Source organism: Otolemur garnettii, unplaced genomic scaffold, assembly GCF_000181295.1.
Source record: "Otolemur garnettii isolate 467f Iridium unplaced genomic scaffold, OtoGar3 scaffold00100, whole genome shotgun sequence".
NCBI classification, from domain to species: Eukaryota; Metazoa; Chordata; class Mammalia; order Primates; family Galagidae; genus Otolemur; species Otolemur garnettii.
In genome coordinates this window covers 6,191,539-6,208,931 of record NW_003852495.1, presented here as the reverse complement: position 1 = coordinate 6,208,931, position 17,393 = coordinate 6,191,539, and the positions used below count along the sequence as shown (strand labels likewise).

Below are 17,393 nucleotides of genomic sequence, written 5' to 3'. Positions count from 1 at the left end.
CTCTACCCAGGGGGACAGCTTGAGGCTCTGTCTCAAAAAAAAAAAAAAAAAAAAAAGAATTCAAAAAATGGTGCTACTGCAGGCACAATTTTTCTAGAATCTTTATGACTTTTGGTTTTTGTTTAATCAGTTTCATTGAGGTAAAATTTATTTTTTAATTTTTATTTATTTATTTGAGACAGAGTTTCACTTTGTCACCCTTGCTAGAGTGCGGTGGAGTCGTAGCTCACAGCAACCTCAAACTTTTGGGCTCAACTGATTCTCTTACCTCAGCCTCCTGCGTTGCTGGGACTACAGGTGCCTGCCACAATGCCTGGCAATTTTTAGAGATGGGGTCTCACTCTGGTTCAGGCTGGTCTTAAACCTATAAGCTCAGGCAATCCACTCGCGTTGGCCTCCCAGAGTACTAGGATTATAGGTGTAAGGCACCACGCCCAGCCTCAGAGGTAAAATTTACATGCAACAAAATTTATCAATTTTAAATGGGCCGTTTGATGAGTTTTGACAGAAATATGTAGTTATGTAATTATTACCACAGTCATGACATAGAACACTTCCATCAACTCAAAAACATCTCTCATGCCCTTTTGCAATTACTCCCTGCCCCTGACCTCTGCTGTCCACCAATCTGTTTCCTGTTCACAATAGTTGTGCCTTCTCCAGAATTTTGTGTAAATAGAATCATGTACCCCCTATGACCTGAAAAGATAAGAGTCAGACCCCCACTTACATGTAATTAATTGGTAATTTATTTTACTTGCCGCAGGGGTAGCCCTGAAGTAGGAGGTAAGTTGCTTTTTATAATTTTGAGCAAGCATACTGGTACAGAAGCAAAATGTGGCTGGTTAGCTTAGGGCAGGGGGGTTATAACTTGGTTGACAGTGGATACATCTTAAATCACAATGGTTATAGTTATGTAACTGATTGATACAACTTAGGTTTTCCACCATTGTTTACTCACTGGGAACTTGGGGGTTTTTTGTGTTTCCTTGTTTTGAAGTCTGTTCTTGGCAACCCTGAGGGGAAGGAGGAGCCTGGGAACGGGCTGGGGAGCCTGTTCTTGGCTACCCTGGGGGGAGGAGGGACTTGCCTTGTTCCTAAAGTTGACTTTGGGGGGAGGGAGGTGGAGGGAAATGGGCTGGGAAGCCTGTTCTCCACCACCCTGGGGGAGGGGGAGGCTGGGAATGGCCTATGACAATATGTAATCTTTAACGTAAGTCTTCTTGTACTTAACATAATGCTTTTGGGATTCATTCATTTTGCATATATTAGTATATACATATATATTTATTTTTTTATTTTTTTAATCAACTCTACCTTTTTTTGAGCCTAAAGCCGTCCCCCTGGGTAGAGTGCTGTTGTATCACAGCTCACAGCAACCTCCAACTCCTTGGACTGGCTCAAGTGAGTCTCCTGCCTCAGGCTTTCAAGTAGCTGGGACCACAGGTGCCCACCACAACGGCCGGATATTTTTTTGGTTGCAGCTGTCATTGTTGTTTGGTGGGCCCGGGCTGGATTCGAACCTGCCACCTTAGGTGTATGTGGCTGGTGCCTTAGCCACTTGAGCCATAGGCGCTGAGCCCCTATTTTGTTTTTTAATGTGTAACTGTTTTTTTTTTTCCTTAGAGACAGATGCTCACTCTGTCACTCTCAGTAGAGTGCTGTAGCATCACATCTCACAGCAACCTCTAGCTCTTGGGCTTAGGCGATTCTCTTGCCTCAGCCTCCCAAGTAGCTGGAACTACAGAAATTTTTTGTTGCAGTTTGGCTGGGGCTGAGTTCAAACCCACCACCCTCGGTATATGAGGCTGGCACCCTATTCACTGAGCCACAGGCGCCACCCTATGTAACTAACTATTCTAATGGGTATGTAGTGTCATCTCATTGTTTAACATACATTTCCCTAATGTTAATGATGTTGAGTATCTTTTCATATGGGTTTTTGTTATTTGCATGTCTTTTTTTGGTGTGGAATCTGTTAAATCTTTTGCCAGTTGTTACTGGCTTGTATTCTTATTACATTATAAAAATTCTTTGTATATTCTAGATACAAGTTCTTTGTTTAGATACATGTTTTGCAAATATTTTTTCTCAATCTGTGGCTTGCTTCTTCATTTTCCTTTTTTTTTCAGACAATCTCACTCTGTTGCCCTAGTTAGAGTGCCATGGCATCACAGCTCACAGCAATCACAAACTCTTGGGCTCAAGCAATCCTCTTGCCTTACGCTCCTGAGTAGCTGGGACTATAGGTGCCCACCATAACACCCATCTAGTTGTTTTTTGTTTTCTCTATTTTTAGTAGAGATAGGGTCCTATTCTTGCTCAGGCTATTCTCCAACTCCTGAACTCAAGCAATCCACCCATCTCTCAAAGTGCTAAGATTACAGGTGGGAGCCACTACACCTGGCTTGTTTTTTCATTTTCTTAACAGTGTTTTTTGAAGACTTAAAGTTTTTAGTTTTGGTGAAATCCATCTTATCATCTTTCATAGTTCCTGTTTTTGTGTGTGTGTCCTAAGAAATATTTCCTAGACTAATATCATGAAAATTTACCTCTTTTATTTTTATTTTATTTTATTTTTTTGAATTTTGCTTTCAATTGGCTTTCACTCATTTTAGTTTGAAGGTTTTTTAACATTTTTTTTTCTTTTCTTCCATTAGTGATTCTCTTGCCCTTAGCCTCCCAACTAGCTGGGACTACAGGCACCCTCCACAATGCCCAGCTTTTTTTGGTAGAGACAGGGTCTCACTCTGGCTCACTCCAGCTCAGGATGGTCTTGAACCTCTGAGCTCAGGCAATCCACCCACCTCGGCCTCCCACAGCTCTAGGACTACAGGCGTGAGCCACCAGGCCTGGCCACCTTTTTCATTTTTAAATGGATTGAAAGAATCTAGGGGTTGGGTACTAATAAAAATATTTCACAAAAATGTTTATAAAGAATGGTGCCTGTGGCTCAGTGAGTAGGGTGCCCGCCCCATACACCAAGGATGTGCCCAGCCAAACTGCAACAGAAAAATAGCCAGGCATTGTGGCAGGAGGCTGTAGTCCCAGCTTTTCAAGAGGCTGAGGCAAGAGAATCGCCTAAGCACAGGAGTTGGAGGTTGCTGTGAGGTGTGACACCATGGCACTCTAACCAGGGCGATAAAGTGAGACTCTGGTTCTATTAAAAAAAAAAAAAAGAAAGAAAGAAAGAAAGAAAATGTTTATAAAAGAGAGACAGTGCAAGTGAATCTGGTAAAATCTTGAGTCATAAGTTTAAGTAATAGATCAATTGTAACAAAAATATGGGATTCAAGAGAGAGAGGTTTTTCTAGTATTCACTTACATTTCTTTTGAATCTATTTAACTTAAAAATTATTTAAGGTAGAATTTGAGAAAAAACTGTAACCTATAACATGAAAACTAACCAATTTATTCTTAAAGATATTACCAATTTAAAGATTGGATCCTATAAAATGATATTTTCTTTCTTTATGGATGTTCATATTTGGAATGAATATACTAGAGTTTTAATGAAAATCCTTTATAGTCATGGTCAAAATTCATCTCATAAAGTATTATAATTCCACCCTGAGTTCAGATTACCTGAGATCAATGTTAAGGAAGAGAAATTAATATTAAAAGTTAAATTGCAGACTATTTTCACAAACTTTGTAATATTTAACTTTGTGCTTTCATAAGTAGAAATTGTAAAGACTCCATAATGAGGAATATGAGGAACTTAATTTCATTATTTTACATTGTCATGTAGTTAAAGTTTCCTTTGGAAAAAATATTCCTGTAATTCAGGTTATTGTAGCACCATCAGTTGTATATGGAATCTAAAGTAATAATTTGTGATCCAGAAAACTTAAATTTTTTTCTTTTTCTTTTTTTAAGCAATGTGTCTCACTGTGTCATTCAGGCTGGAGTGCAGTGGTATGATCATCTCACAGCAGCCTCAAACTTCTGAGCTCAAGGGATCCTACTGCCCCAGCCTTCTAAGTAGCTGGGTCTACATGCCTGAGCAACTCTGCTGGCTAAGTTTAAATTCTTCAAATTCTCATTTTAAAGTAATTTATGTTTCAGGAACTCAAGATTTTTTAGATAAGATTACTTTAAACTGAATTCATGAATCAGTTTTATGTATTCCTACACATTAAATAAAATACTAAAAACTTCATGTAATAGATTATCAATACTATTTTATATAGTTTAATTTTTTACATTTTTACATTGCTTACTGACTTAATTCTTTTTGGAACTCATAAAAAGTAATATATTCCTTTCCTCACTCTTATGTTTCATGCATACCTGGCTATTTTTAAGAATTAATTAACTGATTATCTGTCTTTTCCTAAAAGCATAATATACACTCTACTAATATAGCTAGCATATTTGACAATCATTTATATTGTGATGGTTTTCCATTTCATGTCCCTGCCTCCTAGACCTGGAACCACTACCTCAAGCTTGCCTTCATCATTATTGTTCTCCTTTTTATACATATAATTATGTTGTATTATATATACATGTAATTTGTATATATGTTATCTTAATTTTATTATCTTGGTTAAATTTTTTTTTTTTTTTTTTTTTTGAGACAGAGCCTCAAGCTGTCCCCTTGGGTAGAGTGTGGTGGCATCACAGCTCACAGCAACCTCCAACTCCTGGGCTCAAGCAAGTCTCCTGCTTCCGCCTCCCAAGTAGCTGGGACCATAGTAGTCCCAGCCACAACACCCAGCTATTTTTTGGTTGCAGCTGTCATTGTTGTTTGGCAGGCCCAGGCTGGATTCGAACCTGCCAGCTCAGGTGTTTGTGGCTGGGGCCTTAGCCACTTGAGCCACAGGCGCCAAGCCATTCTCTTGCCTCAGCCTCCCAAGTAGCTGGGACTAAAGGCACCCACCACAATGTCCCACTATTTTTTGTTGCAGTTGTCACTGTTTAGCTGGCCTGGGCCGGTTTTGAACCCATCAGCCTCAGTGTATGTGGCTGGCACTGTAACTATGGTGCTACGGGAGCCAAACCGGTTAAATTTAATTTTTAAGAATGTGTTTCATGGTATATAATATCGTAAGGAACTTATTTTTTCCTTTTAACATTGATTGCCAATATCTGCCCATATTATTGTTCCTTTTAGTCCATTCATTTTCACTATTCTACATTAGTCTTCAATGTGATTATCTAAAAATTCATTTGTCTATTTTTTTCACTTTATCCTTTTCTACTTTATTACTTCAAATTAACAACCATGATAAAGCTCCAAAAAGTCCAATATTTACACAGGAAAAAAGTACAAAATTATCCCCAAAGTTCTTCAGTATTGTTTTTTGAGTTTTTTATAAATAAAAAGCTTTGTTCTGTAATTAAAAAAAAAAAAGGAAAAAGGAGACAGAGGTAAATAAATTAGGAAACACACACAGAGAAAACAAAAATTAAAACAAACAAACAACAACAACAACAAAAACCCAGGAGTTAAGTAGGAAGGATGGGGAAATTCAACACTTGGTCCTAATCCAGGCTCCTCTTCAAAAGGTAAAACCCCAGGAGAGGGGAGACCCCAGGTGACTATAAGAACTAGGGGAGTAATTTTAACCCAGTCAGATGTTTTTAGAAGTAGTCTTCGCAGCTTCTGCCCTAAAACCAAGAATGGATGGCAGGGCTGCCACAGGCTGATGACAGTCTGGGGGTGATGAGGACCCTCTGTGGCCTGGGGGATGCCTACTCCGTGTCCTTGTTAGGAGACACGGGAAAAAGGAATCGCCTTGGGAGGCGGGGATGCAGCACCTGCTGCCCTGGGGAACACAGGTCAAATACAGCCACAAGCACATAAAGTATCTTGGCCTCCACCACTTCCCCACCCACTCAAGGTCTCCAAGGAGAAGCAAAGGAGGACCCGAATGCCCAGGAGCCATTGGGAAAATCCCAACACAGAAAGCCAGGCACTCTCATCTCGGAAAAGGTCTCATGAAACCAGTGGGACCTGCTTTTGAGTGACCACACTACATCCTGACGTGAGTTCCTCCAGCCTCCTCTGATGGTGTGTGAGGACTGGCTGCAGCATTGAGGCATTTCTTTTCCAGCAGGTGTGAGCAGTGGTGGAACAGGTAGGGCTGGGGACCCGGCGGCTGCCTCCTGTGGCCCAGGATTGTGGAGATGGGCTGGGTAGTCTGTGATGCCAAGGGAGCCAGGATCGTCAGTGCTAAGGGGAATCCCATCGGCAAAAAAAAAAAAAAAAAAAAGTCCAAAAAAATCCATCCTCCGTTTCGTGCTGGGTTTTTTCTTTTGAGAGTTTTCTTTCCATCTTTTGTTGTTGTTTTTTAAAAGAAAATACAGTGCAGACCCCAAGCAAAGCAAACACTAGTCCGATGGTGGCGCTCCTTGCTTCCAGAGACAGTCAAAAGGCACGCTTGTCCGTGGGGCTGGGATCTGGGAGACCTCCCAGTGAGGTCTGAGGAGGAGACCTTTGAGGGCAAGGTACGCTTGTCTGTGGGGCTGGGATCTGAGAGACCTCTTGCCCCCCAGTGAGGTCTGAGGACGAAACCTTGGCAGGCGCGCCCTTGTGCAGCTTCACACTCACCTTCCTCTCCCGGTCTACCCCGGAGATCGCTCTGGGAGACATATTGCCATCTTGCTGGAAGGGGGGGGGGAGCTGTGGTGGAGGCCACAGGTTAGGCTGCACTGCGGAGCTGGTTGGTGGTGGCCCCTGTGGGGGTCGGGGGCAGGGCCTGGGTCATGGACCCCCGCAGCTGCCCCATTCTCTCCTTATACTTGTGTTCTCACCGCTCGCAGTCCACGTCCTCGGGGTTCCAAGATGCACCCTAGTTGGTCCTGGGGTGTCCACAGAGAAGGGCGGAGGCTAGCAGGAGAGGCCGCACGAATTTGATCTTGTTCCAGTCGAAGACAGAGTCGTAGGCGAAGCCTTGTCGCAGGAAGAGCCTGCGGAAGAGCTGGCGCAGGGCGAAGCAGCCGGGCTTGTGGAACCGCAGGGAGCAGCAGAAGTTGAAGTACATGGAGAGCTGGGAGGGGCAGTGTTTGCAGAGGACCTCGGTGAGCGAGGTCTAGCAGATTCTCTCGTGCTTCCGGCGCTTGGTGGCTGCTTTGAGGCCCTGCCAAGCAGCCCAGGCTCGCCAGGTCATCTCCGCGATTTTGCTCGAGGGGTGTTGACGGAGGCGTAGCTGGCAGTGCCCGTCGGGTTCTTGTTTTCCCAGTAGGAGGTGTGCTGGTGGGTGCGGGCGTTCTGCACTTCTTAGCCAGGCCAAAGTCCATGATGTAGACCACGTTGACCTTCTTCCCTAGCCCCAGGAGGAAGCTGTCGGCCTTGACATCTCGGTGCACGAAGGAAGTTCTTGGAGTGGATGTGTTCAATACGGCTGATCATCTGGTCAGCCAGGCGCAACCAGTCTTGAGGCTGAATTTTCGGGAACAGAAGTCGAAAAGGTCCTCGAGGCTGGGCCCCAGCAGTTCCATGACCATCACGTTGTAGTCCGCCACCGCTCCACACCTCCCCCCTGCATCGTCTTGTAGAACTCGCTCTAGATGTGCAGCTTGGGGGTGCTTTGTATTCACACACTGGAGCTTGATGGCGACTTCTTCACCAGAGCCGAGGTTGGCACCCAGGTACATGTGTCGGAAGGACCCGCTCCCGGTCTTCCGTCCCCGGCGGTACTTACTCCCCACATGTTCCATGATTCGTTCTAGCGCGCTGGGAAGGCGCCGGTGCGGGGCAGCTGCTCCCGGGGGCCCCGGGCGGACGCTGGAGGATTCGCTGGACCGCCCGCCGCGCCAGCCTCTCCCGGCCCAGCCGCCGCCGCCCCTGCCGCGATCGGCTCAGACTCTGGGCTCTTGCCTCCTGTGTTACCGCTGCTTCTCTCTTCTTGGACTACTGCCCGCTCGACCCCCTATTTATCCACTTTTTGAGACTCCAAACATTTCTCTCTCTTTTTTTTTAGAGACAGAGTCTCACTTTATCGCCCTTGGTAGAGTGCTATGGCATCACAGCTCACAGCAACCTCCAACTCCTGGACTTGGGTGATTGTCTTGCCTCAGCCTCCGGAGTAGCTGGAACTACAGGCGCCCGCCACAACACCCAACTATTTTTAGAGACGGGGGTGGGGTGTGAGGGTCTCACTCTGGCTCAGGCTAGTCTTGAACCTGTGAACTCAGGCAATCCACTCACCTTGACCTCTCAGAATGCTAGGATTACAGGTGTGAGCCGCTGTGACCATCCTGACTTCAAATTTATCTCTGTTATTACGTAGATTGTTTCCTCTATACCCTGTTGTAGGCAACCACTACCTTATAACACTTTCTTTTTAATTCTTTATTTTACATCTCATATAAATGGTGTCATACAGTATGTGGTCTTTTGTGCCTGTTTCCTCTCAATTGGCATGTTTTCAAGGTTCATTCATGTATAGCATGTGTCCACACTTTGTGCTTTTTATGGCTAAATAATATCGCACTGTATGAGTATGCCTTATTTATCTATTTCTCAGTTGTTGGACATTTAGGTTATTTTCACTTTGGAGATGTTATTAATAATGATAATGTGGGCCAGGCAGAGTGGTTCACACCTGTAATCCTAGCACTCTGGGAGGCCCAGGTGGGTGGATTGCTTGCGCTCAGAAGTTAGAGACCAGCCTGAGCCAACGGTGAGACCCTCTCTCTATTAAAAACAGAAAAATTAGCCAGGCATTGTGGTAGGGTGTCTGTAGTCCCACCTAGGTGGGAGACTGAGGCACTAAGATCTCTTGAGCCCAAGAGTTTGAGGTTGTTGTGAACCATGATGCCAAGGCACTCTTCCCAGGCAATGGAGTGACACTGTGTCTCAAAAAAGAAAAAAATGATGATGTGAATAATCATGTATACACAGGTTTTCATATAGATATATTTTTTCATATCTCTTGAGTATGTTTGTTGAGTGTTTTTTCATTTTTATTTTTTTGAGACAGAGTTTCCCTATGTCGCCCTTGATCGAATGCCATGGCATCACAGCTCTCAGCAACATCAAACTCTTGGGCTTAAGGGATTCTCTTGTCTCAACCTCCCAAGTAGCTAGGATTACAGGCACCCACCACAAGGCCCAGCTACTTTTTGTTGTTGTTGTTGCAGTTGTCATTGTTGTTTAGCTGGCCAGGTCTGGGTCGAACCCACCAGCCTCGGTGTATGTGGCTAGCCCCCTACTCACTGAGTTACAGGCACCACCTATTTTTATTGTTTTTAAAGCAAGCATGGAACAAAGTTTATTGAGGAAGAGAAAAGTAGTTTTACAGAGTAATAGCAAGATATGTTAACCACAGACACTGCACATTGCCAGGGCAAATAGACAAAGAGGCTACATAGAGTGTTTTTATCATGAAGAGGTATAGGATTTTGTCAAGTGCTTTTGTGGTATCTATTAAGATGATCATTAAGGGCTTGGCGCCCGTGGCTGAAGCGGCTAAGGTGCCAGCCACATACACCTAAGGTGGCGGGTTCGAATCCCCAGCCCAGGCCCGCCAAACAACAATGATGGCTGCAACCAAAAAAATGGCCGGTCGTTGTGGTGGGTGCCTGTAGTCCCAGCTACTTGGGAGGCTGAGGCAGGAGACTCGCTTGAGCCCAGGAGTTGGAGGTTGCTGTGAGCGTGATGCCATGGCACTCTACCCAGGGGGACAGCTTGAGGCTCTGTCTCAAAAAAAAAAAAAAAAGATGATCATTAAGTTTTTGTCCTTTATTACATTGATACAGCATATTGTATTAATTGTTTTGGGGATGTTAATCCAACCTTGTATTCCTAAGACAAATCTCACTTGGTCAAGGTGTATAAATCTTTTATATATTGCTTGATTTGTTTTAGGAATATTTTGTTGAGGATTTTTGCATCTATATTCATAAAGGTTATTGGTTTGTAGAATTCTTTTTTTTAGACATTGTCTCACTCTGTTACTCTGGGTACAGTGCTGTGGAGGCATCATAGCTCACAGCAACCTCAAACTCTTCTGTTCAAATGATCCTTCTGCCTCAGCCACCCAAGATGCTGGGACTATAGGTGCCGGATGCAACACCTAGATGGTTTTCTATTTTTAGTAGAGACTAGGCCACACTCTTGCTCAGGCTGGTCTTGAACTCCTGAGCTCAAGTGATCCATCCACCTCTGTCTCACAGAGTGGTAGGATAACAGAATTGAGCCACTGCACCTTGCGGGTTTGCAGAATTCTTAACTTGTGATGTCTTTTTCTGGCATGGTGCAGGCTAATATTGTAGATAGCATGTAGTTGGAGGTCTTTTAAAAAATATAGAATCTGACAATCTCTAAGTTTTGATTAGACTATTTAATCAAACATTTAATATCATTAATATTATTGGATTTATTTCTGCCATTGTACTTTTTGCTTTCTATATTTCTTATTTCTTTTTTGTTGTTGTTCCTATATTTCTTCCTTACCTCTTTTATGGTTGTTGAGTATTTTCTAGCATAACATTTTAATTCCTAAATGATTTTTTCACCTCATTATTGGCTTGGTGACTGCTCTAGAGCTTACCATATACATCTTACATTACTGGAATCTACCTAAAATTTATTCCAGTGAGATGTAGATATGTCACTCCTATATAGCTCTATTCCCTCTTCACCTGTTCATACTACATCACATACAAGCTACATTTATATGTGCTACAGCTCAACAATATATTGTTTTAGCTATTTATATAATTTCATGTCTATTAAATAATCTGAGAAAAGACAGGAGAACATTTATATATTTATAGAGTATGTTATGTTAACCTTCTTTTTGACCATTTCTGGTTCTCCTTATTTGTTTCTGTATATTCAAATTACCATCCCTCTTTTTGCCAAAGTATTTAAAAGTAAATATAAGAAATTATTTTAACTACAAATATTTCAGTATGCATTTGTGAGACTTAAAAACACAAGTCCAGGTGCCAGGCGAGGTGGCTCACACCTGTAATCCTACCACTCTCAGAGGCCAAGGTAGGTGGATTGTCTGAGCTCATGGGTTCAAGACCAGTCTGGGCCAGAGCAAGACCTCATCTCTAAAAATAGCCAGGTGCTATGGAAGGCGCCTGTAGTCCCAGCTACTTTGGAGGCTGAGGCAAGAGAATCGCTTAAACCCAAGAGTTTGAGGTTGCTGGCTTGACGCCTGTGGCTCAATCGGCTAAAGTGCCAGCCACATACACCTAAGGTGGCGGGTTCGAATCCCCAGCCCGGGCCCGCCAAACAACAATGATGGCTGCAACCAAAAAATGGCCGGGTGTTGTGGCAGGCACCTGTAGTCCCAGCTACTTGGGAGGCTGAGGCAGGAGACTCGCTTGAGCCCAGGAGTTGGAGGTTGCTGTGAGCTGTGAGGCCATGGCACTCTACCCAGGGGGATAGCTTGAGGCTCCGTCTCAAAAAAAAAAAAGAGTTTGAGGTTGCTGTCAGCTGTGGCAACACAGTAGTCTACTGAGGGTGACAAAGTGAGACTCTGTCTCAAAAAAATAATAATAAAATAAAAACAAAAGTCCACCATTGCTATCACAAAATTAATACTTTCTTGGCTCAGTGCCTGTAGCTCAGCAGCTAGGGCACTAGCCACATACACTGGAGCAGGTAGGTTTGAATCTAGCCTGGTCCTGCCAAACAACAAGGACAACTACAACAAAAAAAGTAGATGAGTGTTGTGACAGGTGCCTGTAGTCCCAGCTGCTTGGGAAGCTGAGGCAAGAGAATCACTTAAGCCCAAGGGTTGGAGGTTGCTGTGAGCTGTGATGCCAGCACTCTACTGAGGGTGACATAGTGAGATCCTGTCTCAAAAAAAAAAAACAAAAAAAGAATTGCTTCAAGTAGTTTTACACATCAGTTGTATAACTAAGAGGGACATACTTTAAAAACAGAGGTTGGCAAACTTTCCCTGTAGGCTGGTTAGTAAATACAATCAATTTTCATTCATAGATTCTATATTTGTGAATTCACCTACTTGCTTAAATTTATCTGTAAACCCAAAGTCAATATTTGCAGCACTTTTGTGGACATGTGAAAGAAGCAAAATATTTGAAGCCCTAAAGAGGCATGTTCCCAGCTGAAGTCAAACAAGGCGACCCTAGGCATTTCAGTTCTCATACTATAAATAAGTATCCTATTTGCAGTCTCATTAGTACTTTTTTTAAAAAAAAATTTTTTTTTGAGACAAAGTCTCACTATATCACCCTGAGTAGAATGCCATGGCGTCACAGCTCACAGCAACCTCAAACTCTTGGGCTTAAGCGAGTCTCTTGCCCCGCCTCCCAAGTAGCTGGGACTACAGGCGCCCACCACAACACTAAGCTAGTTTTTGGTTGTAGTTGTCATTGTTGTTTGGCAGATCCAGGCTGGATTTGAACCTGTGAGCTCTGGTGTATGTGGCTGGCGCCCTAGCTGCTTAGCTACAAGCACCAAGCCAACATTTTTGTGCTTTTTGTTGGTGATTTTGTGGTCTAAAAGAACCTCCAAGTATAGTGCTGAAGTGCTGTGTAGTGTTCCTAAGAACAAGTGGATTTTAATGTGTCTTACAGAAACAAATGTTAGACAAGCTTCATTCAGGCATTAGTTATGATGCTGTTGGCTGAGTTCTACATTAATGAGTCAACAATAGATATTAAATGAAATGTATTTAAATAGAAACACAATAAGACAAGCTTATGCATTCATTAGTTGTGAACAGATGCTTACAGGAAACCAGCCTTACATTTCTCCTAGAAACAGTAGTTTGATATTCACTAATTCAGGGTCTGCAACAAGTTTCTAGAACATAACTACACTGAATAATAAGAATAAATTGTTATTTTGTGCTCTGTAGGTCATTTGATCTACTTAATTCTGCCCTTGTAGCTCAAATACAGCCATGGACAATACATAATCAAGCACAGCTATGTTCCAATAAAGCTTTTTTAATGGATAATGATATCTGAAATATATGACTTTCACACCTCTTGAAATGTTTTTCTCCTTTTAATTTTTTAAATCATTTTAAAAATACAGAAACCATTCTTACATCATTATCTGTACAACAGGTGACAGGATATATTTGGCCTGCAGGCTATGCTTTGCCAACTCTTGCTCTAAAAAATTAGAATCTTACTTACTATATTTGACTTTAATAATAATACTGGCATTGCAATTTTAAGCTATTTTATGGTGATTGTAAGTTAAAGAAAATATATAAATATGTTACTATTACTAGGAACCAAGATTTCTGTTACAGAAACGAAAGTAGGAATGTAAAAGTCACGGAAAAAACCTATGATGTTAAATTTGAACTAGTAATGTCAGTTTGAACATTTGGGTCTTAAACAACTTTTTGCCCTGCTTTTATAAAGGGAAAGGAATGCCTGATCTAGAACCCAAGATATCTGACTCCCAAATCCTGAGCTGTCTGTTCTAACCATACTGCTTCTTTTATTTTTTCTTAGTCTAGGGCTTCTCAAATCTTCCCAACAAAATACCCTTAACGCTCAGAAAGAAAGCAAGCTTACTGATGGGAATCTGAGGCAGAAGCAAATTACTCCAAGACGGGAATTTCCTTTAAAATGTTACTCCAAAAGTTATGCTTGGCTCGGCGCCTGTAGCTCAGTGGTTAGGGCGCTGTGGGGTTCAAACCTGACCCGGGCCTGCTAAACAACAATGACAACTACAACAAAAGAATAGCTGGGCGTTGCGGCGGATGCCTGTAGCCCCAGCTACCTGGGAGGCTGAGGCAAAAGAATCACTTAAGCCCAAGAGTTTGAGGTTGCTGTGAGCTATGACACTAGGGCACTCTACCTGGGGGCGACACAGTGAAACTCTGTCTTAAAAAAAAAAAAGTATGCTCATTTGCATTCTCCATAATAGACCTGTGATTAAATGTTAAATATAATCTTTAAATCTTTTTTTTTCACCAGATCCTTCAGTAAAGGTGATTGATACTCCTTGAGGATGCAACATTCCCGTCTCTATTTTAAAATACAGTTAAGGAGACTGAGGCTCTTCATCACATCATTCAGTAAGTCAGCGCACACACCTGTCACACAATTAGGCGCGTCATTTCTCAGACACACATCGAGTAACTCATTCACGATCCCAAAGGATAGCCAGAAAAGGAAACCCAAACCGTGTCGCACAGTTATAAACACGTCCCCAGAAACAATCTCAGGCGCTCACAGCCAGCCCCATTATTTCACTCCCTCCTCCATCACTCTGTTCTATGGGAACCAACACAATTCCAGTCATAAAAATCTTCATCATTCCTCCCCCCTACCCCAAATCGCACACCCCAAACACACAAACCAGCCATCGCCATAGAAACCCGCCCTGAAGTCAGACACATATTGCAGTCCTCGGTCACAGAGCTAGCTAGTTGCCTCCACGAAGAATGACACTCACGAGCATCTGCCTTTAACACGCCAGCCATCTGCCTCCGCCCCCGCCTTCCTCAGGGACTAGGGTACTCGAAGCCCACCCTCTCCCGGGGACGTCCGCTCTCTACCCCACGCAGAAACCCAGCAGAACCCGGACTCCGCCTTTTCGGGGCTGGCGGCGCCTGCGCACCGCGGAGCCGCGGAGCGCGCTCGGCCCTCCCAGCATCCCTCGCGTGCAGCCCGTTAGGCCCGGGGGGCTATGCACCAGCCCGAGCTTTAGGACCGCTGCTTAGGTGGCTGTCACCGCGGGACCCGCTCACACCCCCAAGTGAGCAGTCCTGGCCCGGAGCGTCGGCCCTGGTCATCCATAAAAAAAGCATTGCGGTCCGGGGGTAAGGAGAGGGAAAGGGGAGGCACCTGAGAGCGCCGGGAGCCCCGCGCCTGAGGCCCGAGTGTGCAGAAGGGCGGTGGTGCTACAGTGTGTGTCGGTGGGCGTGGCAGGACTGGGGTGTAGCGTCGGGACTGTGTGTCGTTGTGAGGTCCAGACTGGTTGCTGCGTGACGGCGTTTGCGTGACTGGTTAGGTGCAAAGTAAGGGAAGACTGTCGTTGCCCTGGAGTGTTAAGACGCTGGTCCCCGCTGTCACCAGCCGCGGCCGTGGAGAATTGGCCCCTAGTTTCTGAGCGCCAGAGAAAAAAAGCCTCAGCAAAAAAGGCTCAGACCCAATCTTGGGATAAGAGTGTTAGAACCAAACGAGTTCCCCAGTTTGGCTCCTGCAAGGACTCCCACCACACCGCATGCACATACCCACTGAAGTGTCCGTCGGCTGATTTCAGAGCCCGAGTTACTTCCAGGAAGCTGTAGTGAGCTCCCATTCCAGTCCCGGTATCCGTGACCTTCCTCAGTACCAGGAAGGTTCTACAGTATTCTCCCACTTATACTCTGGATATGTGTGGGTGGTGGAGGCAGATGTGGTGGTGGCAATGTTCCCTAATTTAACTAGTTTTGCCTGGGCTCCAAGAAAGACCTGGTATGTAACATTCCCAGTCTCGTTGAATTAAAAAAAGGTGGGGAGCGGTCCTTGGAGAAGGAGGAATGAATGTTGCCTAGTTGAAAATCAAGATCGAGGCTCTGTGCCTGTAATTCAAGCGGCTAGGGCGCCAGCCACACACACTGAAGCTGGCGGGTTCAAATCCAGCCCGGGCCTGCCAAACAACGACAACTACAACCAAAAAATAGCCGGGCGCTGTGGCGGGTGCTTGTAGTCTCAGCTACTTGGGAGGCTGAGGCAAGAGAATCGCTTAAGTCCAAGAGTTTGAGGTTGCTGTGAGCTGTGACGCCATAGCACTCTACCCAGAGCGACCTAGTGAGACTCTGTCTCAAAAAAAAAAAAAAAAGTTTTGAAACAGACTGTGTTGTGGTCCATTATTTCACTTTCAAGAAACACAGTTGACAGTGTCCTTTTGGATTCACTCATGCAAGTTTCAGACTGCTTGGCTTATTGGTGTTGCTGGGAGGGCTTCATTTGTTTCTGTTAGTGCAGATTTTACATTTCTTGATTTTTGAATATTTTAAAACTTCGGTAACGACTCACATATCTAACAACAGTAGGCAACAAGTTGAATAAATTATGTTCCACTACATGACAGCATATTGATGATGACACTGGTTCTTATTAGTTAATGAAGGAAGATAGATATTCATCATAAATTACTAGGTATGACAAGCAGACTAAAATACACAATGTTGCGAGGTAGTAGATATTCATACATTCAAAACATGGGCTTTGTTGTCAGGATTCAGGATATGAATCTAAGTTCTGATACTTATTAACTAGGAAAATTTGGACATGTTACTTGATTTTCATTGTCTCTATTTCCCAATAGATAAATTAGGAAATAGTAACTGTAGCTACCTTACAGAGTTGTGAAGGTTAAGAACATAATACATACAAAGCACTTAAAATGGCTTATTATAAGCACTAAATAAAATGAAAAATATTACATACACCTTATTACATATTAAAGAAAATTATTTTAATAATATATTATTAAAATTATTTTAATAATATATTATTAAAATTATTTTAATAATATATTTATTGATATATTATTTTAAATAATTTTCTTTAGTAATTTTAATATTAGGATATCCCTTACCCTCTTTTTTTCTTATAGTAAACCTGAGATATTCAGGATAGCTCTTATAACACTAACTGATAACTTTTATAACTAGACTTAAAAATGTAATTCTTTCTAATTAATGAAATCAGCAAAAAAAGATACACAAAGTCAAGAAGCAGAGCAAGGCCTCTCTTGCTCTCTCCCTAGTGGCTCCAGAGAGACACCATTCTTCATCATAAAATCAGCTCAAGAAATTTGATTTGATAAAATGTAGTATTGGACATACTTTTACAAAGCGTAGTCAAGTGTTTTTGTCCAACATGCATAAATATAACATTTATTAACATAAATGTTTTTCCCTATTATTACAAATATGTCCTTAAGAGTAACCTTAACCCACTAAAAAACATCTCTAATTCTGAAGAGGCATCTTACTTGATAACTTGCCCTTGGTAATTTTTTTTCTTTTTTCTTTTTAGAAACAGAGTCTCACTTTATCGCCCTCCGTAGAGTGCTGTGGCATCATAGCTCACAGCAACCTCCAACTCTTGGGCTTAGGCGATTCTCTTGCCTCAGCCTCCTGAGTAGCTGGGACAACAGGTGTCCGCCACAATGCCTGGCTAATTTTTGTTACAGTTTGGCTAAGGCTGGGTTCAAGCCCGCCACACTCAGTATATGGGGCCGGTGCCCTACCCACTGAGCCACAGGCGCTGCCCTTGGTAATCGTTTTAATTGATGTCCCCATAATCGTCTTAAAAGGCATAAAATTTGGCTCAGCGCCTATAGCTCAACCGTCTAAGACGCCAGCCACGTACACCTAAGGTGGCGGGTTCGAATCCCCAGCCCGTACCCGCCAAACAACAATGACGGCTGCAACCAAAAAATAGCCGGGCGTTGTGGCGGGCGCCTGTGGTCCCAGCTACTTGGGAGGCGGAGG

The 17,393-nt window shown here is 43.4% G+C and overlaps 1 protein-coding gene across 1 annotated transcript in view; it reads left to right on the top strand.

The window, feature by feature from the left end:
- The window catches only part of LOC105887643 (zinc finger protein 82 homolog), a 66,061-nt gene that overhangs the window by 26,780 nt on the left and 21,888 nt on the right, over positions 1 to 17,393 (top strand). The window contains exons 6-7 of the mRNA XM_012809181.2: positions 767 to 786; positions 6,877 to 7,029. Of these exons, the coding sequence (XP_012664635.2) occupies positions 767 to 786; positions 6,877 to 7,029 (173 nt within the window). The remainder of the gene's footprint in view (positions 1 to 766; positions 787 to 6,876; positions 7,030 to 17,393) is intronic.